At 53.9% G+C, this 13,786-nt stretch overlaps 1 protein-coding gene across 8 annotated transcripts; it reads left to right on the top strand.

The window, feature by feature from the left end:
• The first annotated feature begins 396 nt into the window (after window positions 1-396).
• Window positions 397-12,807, top strand: CDAN1 (codanin 1). Of its 8 annotated transcripts, none has more exons than XM_017641499.3 (28): window positions 397-504; window positions 718-1,214; window positions 1,436-1,639; window positions 1,830-1,999; window positions 2,127-2,240; window positions 2,320-2,398; window positions 2,825-2,945; window positions 3,119-3,228; window positions 3,682-3,771; window positions 4,439-4,514; window positions 5,022-5,227; window positions 5,554-5,674; window positions 5,814-5,960; window positions 6,060-6,226; window positions 6,626-6,713; window positions 6,962-7,045; window positions 7,232-7,286; window positions 7,505-7,638; window positions 7,720-7,823; window positions 8,074-8,232; window positions 8,563-8,626; window positions 8,799-8,877; window positions 9,054-9,202; window positions 10,416-10,523; window positions 10,650-10,713; window positions 10,874-11,055; window positions 11,271-11,378; window positions 12,041-12,807. In XM_017641499.3, the coding sequence occupies exons 1-28, from the start codon at window positions 415-417 to the stop codon at window positions 12,164-12,166; spliced, it is 3,696 nt and encodes a 1,231-aa protein (XP_017496988.3). In that variant the 5' UTR covers window positions 397-414; the 3' UTR covers window positions 12,167-12,807. The 8 variants fall into 8 exon arrangements, 5 of the variants coding, with proteins under 5 accessions (XP_017496988.3, XP_036874659.2, XP_036874660.2 ...); XM_037018764.2 differs by having other exon boundaries at window positions 5,506-5,674; XM_037018765.2 differs by having other exon boundaries at window positions 1,433-1,639.
• The last annotated feature ends 979 nt before the right edge of the window (window positions 12,808-13,786 follow it).

The following is a 13,786-nucleotide window of genomic DNA, read 5'->3' as shown; positions in this document are numbered from 1 at the left end:
GGAGGTGACGGTTGGATCTAGAAAACTTAAAACTCTTGAAAGAAAAGTGCTTATCGCGGAAGACTAAGCAGGAGTCCCTCTCCTGAGAACAGTTCAGCTTCACCGTCAGGCCGCTCTCCTGGGCCCTCGATCTCCCTGCCGGGTCCCCCAGGCCAGGCAGGTCCCCCCTCAGGCCAGGGCCGCCGAGGCCCGGCCTCCCTGAGGGCGGCGCGGCGGCACTTCGCAGGCCACTAGGCTCCTGCTTGGCCTGCGGACCTGAGGCCCCAGCCGAGCCTCCGCCTGGGGAAGCCCCGCCGCGGCCCCGCCCCTCCGTCCCACGGCCCTCCGGTCGCCCCTCGGCGCCGACCCCGCCCCTCCCAGCCCGCCCACGGCGCTTCTGCGCCTGCGCAATCGCCTCCGAGTGCCCCGACCGGGATGGCGGCCGTTTTGGAGTCGCTGCTGCGAGGAGAGGTGTCGGTCACAGCCGCTGTGCGGTGGATCGCGCGCAGCGCCCAGAGTTCGGAGGTAACAGCGCCGACACGCCCCCCAGGCCTGACCCGAATTTCCGCGGGAGATACCACCCCTCGCGTTGCCCTCCACCAAGGTGCCTGGTTGTCAGCCCGGGCCGAGTGCGCTCCAACGGGGGGCCGCTGCCCGGGCCGTCCGCCTCAGCGCGCCCTGGGCCCCAGCTGCTCGCGGGCCCGCGCTGGCAGCCGACCCTTGCCGCTTCTCCCGCAGGATGACTCCGAGGAGGGGGCCGCGCTGAGCGCACTCCGGCCACTGCGGAAGGAATTCGTGCCGTTCCTGCTGAACTTCCTGAGGGAGCAGAGCAGTCGCGTCCTCCCGCAGGGCCCTCCAACGCCCGCCAAGGCTCCGGGCTCCTCAGCGGCCCTGCCAGGGAAGCCGGGGGGCCCGCCGCGGGGCGGCCGCGGGGCGCGCAGCCAGCTCTTCCCTCCGGCCGAGCCTTCGAGCGCCGCCGCCGCCGCCGAGGGCCCTTCGGCCCGCCGCAGTAGCAGGAGGCGGGGCCCGGGGCCGACCCGCGAGCGGGAAGGCCGCGGCCCCGGGGCCCTGGAGGAGGGGGTCGGCGGGGAGAGCCTGCCCTGGGCCGCCGCTGGCCGGAGGCCTAGGGGCTCTGGCAGTCCCGGCTGCCCCACCCTCGCACGGTCTGATCCGCCAAACCTCAGCAATCTGGAGGAGTTCCCTCCAGTGGGCTCGGTTTCCCCCGGCCCTGCAGGGTGAGAATCGGCCCTCATCCCGGCGCGAAGGATCTGCTAGGGACGTGTCTGTATGTTAGGGCTGGGCGCTGCGCAGGAGTGTGTGGGAATGGCCAGGCGGTTGGGGTTGAGAGAACTGTTAAAATGCTGAGAGGTGTTTTGCAAGGACCCAGCTGTTGTGGCGGTGGAGGGGCAGAAGCTTGAAGATAAGTATTTGAGAAAAACCTGGCCACTCTCAGCAGGACGAAGCCTTCACGCAGGATCAACCCAACTCCGGTGAGCGAAGAGAGGTCACTCTCCAAGCCCAAGACCTGCTTCACTTCACCCCCAATCAACTGTGTCCCCAGTTTCCAACCCTCAGTCCTGGACACTAGCCCTTGGGGCCATGGCCTTCCCCCAGGGTGCAGAAGTCTCCAAGAGGAACGGGAGATGCTCAGGAAAGAGCGGTATGGCCTTGCCGCTCTCCGGGATATCAGCTTCCTCACTGTGCGGGATCTGCGGGGCTCTCCCTGAGATTTACTTGACTCTTGGGAACCCTGGGTCTGTTTCGGTGGCTGTGGATGTCCTCTCCAGAGAAACGAGTATGGCTGTGGAGGGGAAGCGGGGTTGACTGCTCACATCTCTCTATCCCCATAGCTCTAAGCAGTTGCAGCAGTCACCTACTCCCACTTGTCCTACCCCAGAATCGGGGTCACCCCTCCCAAGCCGGACAGGAAACCTCACAGCTGAACCCGCTGACCCTGCCAGGGTGTCTTTCCGCCAGCGCCTGGAGCTGGTAGCCCTTGTGTACTCTTCATGCATTGCAGGTGAGCATCATGAGTATGGGGTGGACATGCCTGTAGAAGAATAGGGTGAGAGAACTGATAAGATGTATAGAACTGAGCCTTGGTTCTGAATGCTGTCCGTTACCCTTGGGTTTCTTTTTATATCCAGAGAACCTGGTACCAAACCTCTTCTTGGAGCTTTTCTTCGTGCTTCAGCTCCTTACTGCCCGGAGGATGGTGACCGTCAAGGACGGTGACCTTGAACCGAGTCCAGGAGCCCTAGGTTTGTGAGTGAGCCACTTTTTGAGAAATGGGATCTGGAGATGGAGGTTTTAACTGACAGCCTGGTACTGTCCTGCTAGGTTCCCTGGGAAGCCCACTGTTCCAGAGTGTCCACGATTGTGTCTTCTTCGCAGTGCAGGTTCTGGAGCATCAGTTTCAGTGAGTTTTCCCAGCTGAGGCATTTGCACCTTATTCCCATTGTCCATTTATTTTGGTCCTCTGGCACCTTAGGGTACATGCTTGCGCTTAACACAGGTGCCGCGACCCTGTGCCTTTTCCTACATGTAACTATTAATTTTATGTCAAGGCTATGAATTTAGCCCCTGAGAGACTCAGACTGCTCCGTTGTCTTTGTAGCTGACCTTTGGGTTCATGGCTGATGTTCTTGTCCTATTTTCTTGCTCCCTTTTCCATGAGGTCTCATTTCTGCCCCTTTTGCCTCCATCATCTTTAATACTTGGCCCATGACTTCACCTTACACACCTGTTCCCTGTTCCAGATAATGCTGTGTGTGGTGTGCAGGGGCCGACTTCCCACGTGCAGTCTGTGTTCCATTGTCAGCCATGTGTGCTCTTGTGCCTGTAGAGTTCTTTCCTACCTGGACAAAGGGACCTTGAAGCTGTTGGCTGAGAATGAACGACTGCTATGCTTCTCACCAGTTCTGCAAGGCCGCCTCCGAGCTGCCTATGAGGGCAGTGCTGCCAAGGTAGTGACCCCTTGGAGGTCTGCTAGCCTGGACCTGACCCTTCCCAGACTCCTGATTCAGGCAGCCCAGCTCACACCACTCTCATGTCTTGTGGGCCTGCTCTGGGGATGAAGCTTTCTGAGCATGAACTCTGCATGCAGACTTCCATCCTTAATGTCACTGCCATATTTCAGGTCTCTCTGGCGATGCCACCCTCTGCTCAAGCTGTCTCCTTTCAGCCAGAAACTGACAATCGTGCCAACTTCTCCAGTGACCGAGCCTTTCATACTTTTAAAAAACAGAGGTGATAAGAGAAGGGAAATTTTGGGGATGGGATGAGGCAGCATTTTCTCTAGGATTGGCAGCCTATGTCATTTCCATAGAAGCTAGGAGTTTGGCACTAGCAGGTGGTGGTTTAGCACCTTCCTGCCAACCATCATAAAGGCCAGTTAGCTTCGTTCTGTTTCAAGCCCATGGACTTGAACTTCTGACCTGAGCAGCCTTCTCACAGGTATGTGACTTTAGTCACAGGTTCTCAGAGAAGAGAGAGCTGAATCAGCTTTCACTACCCACAGAAATACATGAAGCATGTGACAGGCTGTCCCTGGATCTATAGCATTACCATCTTGCAGAGAAATTTAGGGAGAATAAGGATGGACTGTGGATAGTCCTGTTGTCTGTTCCTCTGAGCTAGCAAAGATGCTCTTGGATCAGCTGTGCATCAGCTGATCGGGCACTCGTGTGTGTGTGTGTCCAGGGATGTGTTTTATGAGGTGCTTCGAGAGTGGGAAGATCGCCATGAGGAGCCTGGCTGGGATTTTGAGAAGGGCTTGGGCAGCAGGATCAGGTAGGTGCTCACGCACACTGGTCACATTGTCTGTCTTGCTTCCAGCTGTGAGCAGCTTAGTAGTGCTTGGGTAGCTGATAGGAGGAAGGCTTTTCCTCCATTCCTTTCAGCCCAGAGTGTTACCTTCTCTCCTTAATCTCTCCCATTATTGCCAACTCTGCCTTTACTCAGAAGGGATTTGTCTCTAGCTCCTTCCACTCAGAAATGACTCATACTTGTTCTGTGACGGCAAATGCTTAGAAAAATGCAAAACTCTTATTCCAGGTTGCTTGAGTTTGGGCCTAAGTCTCACTGGTTAGACCCTTTTCAACCTCCATTTTCTCCATGGTTTAGTTTGGCAGTTCTGAGAACTTTGCATAGCTAGATAGTTAATGCAGAAAGAATACCCTCTGCCACTGATCTGCCTTCACACTGGTCATGATGTTCACTGGTGCACAGTGTAGACCAAAGATTAGAGGGGTGGTATTATCTCTAAGTTTGGTTAAGTGTTATCTCTAGCCTTTGAGGGATCTTGTTGCTGAGGAGGGTGTCCCTTACCTCTTCTGTGGCAAAGGTCTGCTCAAGCCCCTGATAAAGGGCTGAAAGGCCCAAGGATTGGCCTGTTCATTCAGACCTTTCTCCCTGCTTCCTCCTTTGCTCACACTCCATTCCTGTCTCTTGTCCTCAGAGCCATGATGGGTCAACTCTCTGCAGCCTGCAGCCACAGCCATTTTGTTCGGCTTTTCCAGAAACAACTTCTCCAGGTAATAGCCCCAGCAGGAGATTATTCTATAATGGACAGTAGTAGGTGGTATAGGCTGCCAGGTAATGGCTGGCACTTTGGGTTAGTGGGAATAGCCAGGCAGGTCCTGGGCTGGCATATAATAAGAATTCTGTTCCTTGGCTGGTGGTTGAAAATTGGACAGCCAGAGTGGAGCCGGAGTGCCCTCTCACATACCCTGCAGCCCAGCCTTCCTTCAGACTTTACCATTTCCATGCCCTTGGTTTGTGCTGTAGTGGAAAGAGCATGGGCTTAGGACTCAGGCCTGTTTTCAAATCCTAGCTCTGGTGACCCTAAGCAAGTGTTTAACCTTTGAGTTTCAGTTTCTTTGCCTGAAAATAAGAATATAATCCCTACCTGGAAGAATGATCTGTGGCCCCTGATAAGTGTTGGCATTCCATAAATGTTCATTACTTCCTCCTCTATTTTTCAGTCCTTCTTTTCAGAAAAAGTTACTGGTTTTTCAACTTCTCTCCTTCCCCCACCCCAGATGTGTCAGAGCCCTGGTGGTGCTGGTGGTACTGTCTTGGGTGAGGCTCCAGATGTGTTAAACATGCTTGGAGCTGACAAGCTGGGGCGGTTGCGGCGACTGCAGGAAAGGCTTGTGGCCCCTCAGAGCAGCGGCGGGCCCTGCCCACCACCCAGCTTCCCAGGCTGTCAGGGCTTCTTCAGGGATTTCATCCTGAGTGCGAGCAGGTAAAGGCCCCCTGTGTCTTCCAGGGAGGGGCAGAGGCCAGGAGAGGTCTGTTTTCCCAAAAGGGCAGACAGTTGTTCTCCCTTCTTTCCCTGGAAGGTAACAGGGTGGGCCTGGGGGACATCTGGCTCCTAGATCACACTTTCTGCCTCCATCTCTCTCCTCATTCTTTTACCCTCTTATGTAACTTCATTGCCCCTTGGCTTCCCTTCTCTACCTGCTGAACCTTTCTGTCTTGAGCACCTCTTCTCTATTCTGCTTCTTCCTACACCTCTTCCAGTGCATTTGTTTGTTTGTTTGTTTGTTTCTTGTTTGGTCCCCACCTCAGCTTCCAGTTTAATCAGCATCTCATGGATAGTCTGAGTTTGGAGATCCGGGAGCTCAATGGCCTTGCCCTGCCGCAGCCTGAGCCCAGTGATGAGGAGGAGGAGCCGGATGCGGACTGGCAGGTTGGAGAGCCGATCAAGGGGGATGACAGGGTTCTGCCTTAGGAGGGAGGTGTTATGTTCAAGGAGAACTTTGTAACCAGATTTGGAATTGTTCTAGAAGACTTATGCTTTAGGTCTTTTCCTCTCTGATCCCATGCAGGGTGAACGGAGGCAGTTTACTGTGGTTCTGCTCAGCCTGAGGCTTCTGGCTAAATTCCTGGGCTTTGTGGCTTTCCTGCCATACCGGGGGCCTGAACCACCCCCGACCCGGGAGCTCCAGGACTCCATTCTGGCCCTGAGGAGCCAGGTGAATGGGGGCCCTGGTAAGGAGGGAGTTGGGAGAAGCTTCGAGGCACTAGAGAAAAGGTCCCCCAAGCCCGCCTGCTGACAGAGCACTGCTCACCAGGTGCCACCTGCCCTGGACGTGCGGGCTCTGCTGCATCAGGGGCTGCGGGCCCGCCGAGCGGTGCTCACTGTGCCCTGGCTGGTGGAGTTCCTTTCCCTTGCTGACCACATTGTTCCCATGCTGGACTATTACCGCAGCATCTTCACTCTCCTGCTGCACCTACATCGGTGAGTGGAGAAGAGGCGAGGCGAGGCTTGGAAAAAGGGTGTATGAGAAGGGTGTTGAGGCTGCTGGTGATGAAGAGGGCTGAGTAGCCTGGGCCTCCTGGGCAGCACCTCGGCTGTAATCTTCCCACAGTGGAAAGGCAGGATTTGACCCACAGGAAAGACAGTGGGCAACTATTTGTACTTTCATGGGCCCTTTTCTATTTCCTGCATTTTTTTTCTCAGCCCAGCTGAGACGGAGCACAGATTGGAAGGGACCGTGAGGAAGTCCTAGCCACCTCCACGGTAGCAGTCCCTTTTAGGTCTGCACTTGAGAATTACCTTCCCAGAGATAGCTTTCTTTTACTCTGTTCCATTTCTTTCTTGGCACAAATTCAGCTCACACTCTCATTTGCCTTTTAGAAGCTTGGTCTTGTCAAAAGAAAGTGAAGGGGAGATGTGTTTCCTGAACAAGCTGCTGCTGCTTGCTGTCCTGGGCTGGCTTTTCCAGGTTGGTGGAGTGAGGGTACCAACTGGGGAGGTGGAGGGGCAGCTGCAGTGGCTGGAGACAGGGAACAGGAGAATGTCTGAGTCTGACCGAGTTCAGGGCCCTATGATGAAGGGTCAGAGGGGATAAGGGAGTTACCATTTTCAGAGGAACTTTACTTTGAACCTGGTGCCTAAGCCCTGGAACCATGATAGGAGGCATGATGAATCTAAGGTGCTGATGGAGCTTGCACTGCCCTGATCTCTTGCCAGATTCCCACTGTCCCTGAGGATCTCTTCTTTCTGGAAGAGGGTCATGTCTTTGAAGTGGACACTGTAGCTTCAGAGCACGGCTTGGTAAGTGTTGGGGTCCAGCCAGAGCAAAGGGAACCCCAGGAATGTAGGAGGCAGGCCATCTAGGGTGACCCAGCAGGAGACAGCCAGGATGGAGGCTGAACTCTTACATGGCTGTCCCTTGTCTGACATGCTGGGAAGACAGAGAAGCCTGTCTGCATTCCCAGTGTGGCCTGTTCTCTTCCCCAGGATGGCATGCCAGTGGTGGACCAGCACCTGCTCTACACCTGCTGCCCTTATATCGGTGAGGACACTGCTGTCCCCAGCCCAGAGGGTCCTCATCCTTGGCCTGTCCTTTCATGAGTAGCCAAAAGGCATTCCATGGGCTGACACCCTAATATGCTGTTCTGTTCTTAGGCGCTCCCTGGCAATCCTGGCCTCATTAAGCTTCTGTGGAGTAGTCTAAGATGCTTGGTGGGGTGGGGCTGTTTTTGGAATTAATCACTGGCTTCCCTGATGCAGGAGAACTCCGCAAACTGCTTGCTTCATGGGTATCAGGCAGCAGTGGTCGAAGTGGGGGCTTCGTGAGGAAAATCACCCCCACCACCACCACTGGCCTGGGAGCCCAGCCTCCTCAGAGCCCCCAGGGCCTGCAGGTAAGGGGCTGGGGGAGGCCGGGGGGCCACCCTGGGAAAAGGAATTGAGCCATTCACTGCACTGCTTCTGCCTCCCCACAGGCACAGCTGGCTCAAGCCTTTTTCCATAACCAGCCGCCCTCCCTGCGCAGGACTGTGGAGTTTGTGGCAGAGAGGATTGGCTCTAACTGTGTCAAACACATCAAGTGAGCATGGGTTGAGGGGACTGGGAATGGAGGGGAGGTAGAGGGTCCGGTCCCATTCCCTTACCATCTCTCGCGTTAACCCCCAGCACCTTGTTGCCACACTGAGGAAAGTCAGTTGGGGAGCTGAAATTGCTGAAATTGCTCTTGATTCAAAATTCTTTGAAGTTCCTTCCAGCCAGGTTTCTTAAGTTTGCAGCACTTTCTGATTTGACGCTTCTAACTACCTCCAAACCTTGTGTCCCTGCTGCAGGGCCACTCTGGTGGCAGATCTGGTGCGCCAGGCAGAGTCGCTTCTTCAGGAGCAGCTGGTGGCACAGGGACAGGAAGGGGGAGATCCAGCCCAGCTGTTGGAGATCTTGTATTCACAGCTGTGTCCCCACGGGGCCCAGGCACTGAGCCAGGGGAGGGAGTAAGAGACACCAGTCTATTTGGACCCTTTCCTCTCTGCTTTTATTTTTCTGATCTATTTCCTCTTTTACACTCAGCCCCTTTATTCCATGTCCTCTCCCCACCCTTCCTTTCATTTTTCTTTTGCCTGCATAGGCTCATATATTTGGCTTTCGGGTTTTGGGGATGCAGAGTCCAAAGCTGAAGTGGAAGAGTGGGTGGTTGGCTGTGGCTGTGGCACTCCCCCTTGCATCTGGGTGGGAACTCAGCTGATGGGTGCGTTCAGCACAGTTCCTTCTGTAAGCCAGGCTGAAATGCCTAGACATCACCGACCTCCTCTGCCTCCTGGCAGGTTCTGCCAACAGAAGAGCCCTGCTGCCGTGCGGGCGCTGCTTCCCGAGGAGACACCAGCAGCTGTACGTAGGAAGGAGGCCTGGAGCTGGTGGGCTGGGCGGTTGCTGATGGGCGAGGTGTGTGGCGAGGTCCTGTGCGCACGTGCGTGTGAGGCCGCTGCTGTCGGTGGGGCAGTGCTTCACGTGGGCGCTCATCATCCCCAGCCCTCCCGACCTTGCGGTCCTCCTGTCACAGGTCCTAAGCAGCGCAGAGAACATAGCTGTGGGGCTTGCAACAGAGAAAGCCTGTGCTTGGTTGTCAGCCAACATCACAGGTAAGGGGCCAGGAGCATGGCTGGCCAAGTTTTGCAAAAGTGGACTGCAGGAAGTCGGAGGCCATGTGGGGACATGGGACTCAGCACCAGCTGGGGACGGCGAAGGCTGAGGGTCAGTGGTGAGACTGCGCAGTGCTGCTCTGGTGACCTTTTCTGCTATTCTCCCCGACCCACAGCACTGATCAGGAGAGAGGTGAAGGCAGCAGTGAGTCGCACACTTCGAGCCCAGGGTCCTGAACCAGCTGTCCGGGGGGAGCGGAGGGGCTGCTCCCGTGCCTGTGAGCACCATGCTCCCCTCCCCTCCCACCTCATCTCCGAGATAAAAGTACACAGCTCCCCTATCCGTTCGGCTCCCCCCACCTGCTCTTTCTTGGCCTCCCTCCTTTCTCACGTCCGCTCCAGTCAGTATGTGTGGCAGCTTTCTGTGGTGTCCGCTAGTTCCTGTTTCGAGCGTTACTGAGTGGGATTAGGTAGGGCAGAGCCGAAGAGAATGGTGTCCTAATTGCTCTTCTCTGAACCACCCACAAGGGTGAGGGGAAGAGGGTAGATACAAACATTTTTGTTGAAATATGAAGTACCCAGATGTTGAGGGGAAGGAAGTGGTGAAAGGCTGTCTGGTGTAGTAGCAAAGTCTCTAAGGAGGCAGCCACCCAGTACTGGGATAGGAATTCAGAACTGTTCTGTGTGAGATGTGATGCTTATTTAGTTACAGGCAGTAAGGATAAACCAGTGCTCTTGATTTAAAAAATTTAGGCACTAATTTTTGGCAGTTGGATTTGGTCCATGGGCTGTTTGGACCAAATCCAACCTGCCGCTTGTGTCTGTCAATGAAGTTAAGGGGACACAGCCACGCTCGTTCATTTACAAATTGTCTAGGGCTGCTTTCCTGCCCCGAGTTGAGTAGTAGGGCAGAGTTGAGTAGTAGGGCAGAGAGACCTTGTGGCCTGTTTGACCATGGGCTCCGATAGGAGAACAGGAGGAAAGATTTGGCCCAGGGACTAAGGAGGAGTGACTAAAATGGGAGAGTTATATAGGAGGGAAAAGAAAGTATGTAGGAATATATAGGAGAAGAAATGGGCCCTGAGCTACCAGTTTTCAACATGCAGAAAATTTCTGTACAGAAACCTCTACTCTCCTAAGATGAGCAGAGAAGCCCAAGGAATATACTAGGACATGTGTGCAGTAGGATGGTTCCCCTAAATGCTTTTAGCATGAGATGTTCTCTGGGAATTGGCCAGGTATGGCTTTGTCCCAAGACAAGTGACATCTCTTGGGCTATTTGGCAGAACGTTGTCCCTGAGCTTACCTGCTCCATCTGTTCCTGTGTTGTCCACTTGGTTGCTTCTCCCAGCTGTGCTGTCCTGCCCAAGCCCCAAGTCTAATGGCACCTTGGCCCAGTCTGTTCACCGCAGGGACCCCGTCTTCCCGCTCCTTGCGCCTCCCCCTACCGGCTGACCTCCCCCCTGCAGCCACGCTCTCTGTGGCGTCGTGGGCCCCGCCTGCTGTGGTCTCATGTGCCCCTGCCCTACTCTCCCCAGGATGTACTCTCTCTGGCCGCAGGGCCCCGGGCCCCTGAGGAGGGAGTTTCCCCGGAGCATCTGGAGCAGCTCCTAGGCCAGCTGGGCCAGACACTGCGGTGCCGCCAGGTGAGATGTGGCAGATGCTCTCCTTGTGTGTCCATGTGCCTAGCCTAATAACCAGAGCTGCCCTGGTCAGGGCTGCTGTCCTAAAGAGGTGCTAACATCCAGGGTCTCCCTGCTTTTCCCCCCCAGTTCCTGTGCCCACCTGCTGAGCAGCATCTGGCAAAGTGCTCTGTGGAGTTAGCATCCCTCCTCGGTATGGCTCCTTTCCATCATGTCACTCTCTTGCCAGATCCCCCAGACCTCAGGATTGGGTATAAGCAAGATTAGAAACACACACCTTTTTTCTGCTTCCAGGAGCTGGCTAGGTGGCCTGGCCTCCATAATTAAAGCTTGGCTTTCCTCTCTTCCCATAGTTGCAGACCAGATTCCTGTCCTAGGGCCCCTGGCACAGCACCGGCTGGAGAGAGGGCAGGTTCGAAGGCTCCTACTTGTGCTGCTATCCCTATGGAAGGACGACTTTCAGGTGCCAGTCCCTCTGCAGCTACTGCTGCGCCCAAGAAATGTGGGGCTCCTGGCAGACACTCGGCCGAGAGAGGTGAGCTTTTGATTTTGAGGTCAGGGGTTGGGGAATGGAGGCAGGTGGGCTTCTTAGCCCCCCTGAGTCATGTTCTTACATCCTTTAGTTCCCCTAATCTGGCAGCTGAACTCCATGAATCTCAGGTCTCCTCAGCAGCTCTGTCCTTTGTAGCGGTACGGGTCACTATGCAGGCCTTCTAGCCGCCCTGACCTTCTCCCCCGTGTGTGTTGCAGTGGGACCTGCTGCTGTTCTTGCTCCGGGAGCTGGTAGAGAAAGGTCTAATGGGACGGATGGAGATAGAGGCCTGCCTGGGCAGCCTCCATGAGGCCCAGTGGCCAGAGGTAAGAAGTCCTCATCGCCTCTTACTGGAGAAAGAAGAGGTATCATATGTCCCTTTTATCTTGAAAGGGGGCAAGAGAAAGGGCCTGGCACTCTTAAGACCTTCCCAAAGCTCAGTGGATTTTGTTAAGTGTCTCCAGGACCACCCTGAGATGGGGCAGCTGCTCTGGTGGCCTTCACACTTGAGTAGCTATTGTATGAAAGACTGTCATCAGTGGAGGAAAGGAAGATGGAAAATGGGTAGTTGGTAGCATGACATAGTGAAGATATATGGCTCTTAAATTCAGAATTACCTGGGTTTTAATCTGAGCTAGTACTTAAGGTTACTGTGATTTAGGGAAAATTAACCTTCATTTCTTCATCTGCAAAATGGGAATAATTTATACTTCATAGACTTGGCAAGATGAGATAATGCGCAATCAAGTACTCAGTAGGTAGTGGTAAGTACTCACTAGGTGGTTCGGAGCCTCCTGCCACAGTTCACTCCCCCTGCTGGAACTTGAGCATCCCAGAGTACTAACGGGGCAAGGTTTCAGGTCATTTCAGTATAAAGGCCATTGGGAAAATACAGCTAGGGTTTGATATTTTAAACTGATTTTTAGTAGAAAGGATGAGCCAGCCAGAATTATGTCTGCTGCTTCTGTCATCTTTCTGTTTATTCCAGGACTTTGCTGAAGAATTAGCAACACTGTTCAACCTGTTTCTAGCTGAGCCCCACATGCCAGAACTCCAGCTAAGAGCTTGTGAGCTGGTGCAGCCAAACCGGGGGACTGTGCTGGCCCAGAGCTAGGGCAGGAAGTGGCCCTGCCTAGGGTGTCCCCTCGGAATGCTGGAGTACCACCTGACTGTGTCGCCCCAGGTGCCCACTGCTGCCCTTGCTGGGGTGGGAGGAGCTGAGTCTAATCAGGCTTCCTCCTCACGTATGAAGGAAGTGAGCCGCTGCCTGGCCTCCCACTGACTGCAGGCTCACTGCTGTGAGTCTTGGAGGATGGAGGGTTCCCCTGATCAGGATTATGGTGGAAAAGCCTAGAGACTCCAGTCCTGGAGCAGAAGAGTTGGTGTTTATTATGATACAAAATGAAATGATGTGTATGGGTTTGTCGACATGGGATTTGAGCCCTACTTGGCTGCTATCGCAGCATTTCCTAAAATGTGGTTTGGGAAATCAGAGGCAAATGACTTCAGCTTAACTTGTGAGTAAACTTAAAACATGAATCTTGAGAGTCTACATTTTCTTACCAGCAGGATCTGGACTGCCATCTCCTTATAAATGTACAACATAAGAAGTAGGGGTCACCTGACAGAAACCTGTCTTTTACCCTGCACCTCCCCTGCCTTCAGGCCTGTGCAGGCAATTCTCAATCCTAACTCCATCCAGGGGCCAAGCACGGGCAGAACATTAGAGCTTTTTAAAATAAACAGTTCTCTTCACCAAGGCCTTCATGTCTAGTTATTTTCACCTGACTCTTCCCGGTAGAAGGCTGTAGTCTGAGAGAGGCTTGGAGGTGGGCATTGATAGGGCAGAGCTGTATTAGTGGCTTGGTCACTTAGCAATGCCTAAATGTTCCATCAAGTGAAACCCTGCCAGCCAGAGAGCCTGAGGCCCTGTTAACTCCTTGCCAGCAGTACTGAATTCTGTGCAACTTCTTTAAAATTTCAGGATAAAAAGTGCAAAGTTTCCACTTACCAGATACTCAGTACTGAACCAGATGGTGGGGATGCTTGTTAGTGTTGGATTTAGTTCTGAACAAAAGCATTCTAAATGTCTGTAAGTGACCCTTGATGATGTATATTATGTTTACTCCTGTAAAATGCATGGGTTTCCTACTTAGGCAGGCAGTACAGAGATTCAGGCTCTGTTGTGGAAAGAAGGGTATTGAGTGAACTGAAAATCTTGTCTGTGCCTATGTGTGTATTTCTTGGGGGAAAAGCTCATAACTGTTAGAAGCCTCTGACCCAAGGAAGGGCAAGATTCTCTTGGCCTTGAGGGGTTGCTGTGTGACCTTAGTAAAGCCAGTGGGGAGCCCTCACAGTAAGTTTATCACAGAATCCACAGCGGAGGTGTCTGTCACCACTTTGTGATCCTGATTCCACCCAGTCAGGCTGTGCCTTTCTTGCCCTCTACTCATTGTTTCACAAGTGTCTGCATCTGAAACTTTTTTCATCTCTTCATTTTCAAGACCTTCATGCTTTAAATCCAATTTTTATGCTACAGCAAATTCAGCAAGTTCTGAATGTCTGGGAACTAAAACAGTTTTAAGCAATATTTTATCTTTCTACACCCATTAGGGATGGCTGAGTGAAAGCACTGTACCTGGAAGATGACCCCAAGGTAAGCAGCACCTTCAGCCACCGGGGCTCAGTGCGAGGTGGGCAGGCAGGCAGAGAGCAGAGGAAAGCCTGAAGCCCC

This window comes from Manis javanica, chromosome 8 (assembly GCF_040802235.1).
Source record: "Manis javanica isolate MJ-LG chromosome 8, MJ_LKY, whole genome shotgun sequence".
NCBI classification, from domain to species: Eukaryota; Metazoa; Chordata; class Mammalia; order Pholidota; family Manidae; genus Manis; species Manis javanica.
The sequence above is the reverse complement of the archived record's forward strand: the minus strand, read 5'-3'. Positions and strand labels throughout refer to the sequence as shown.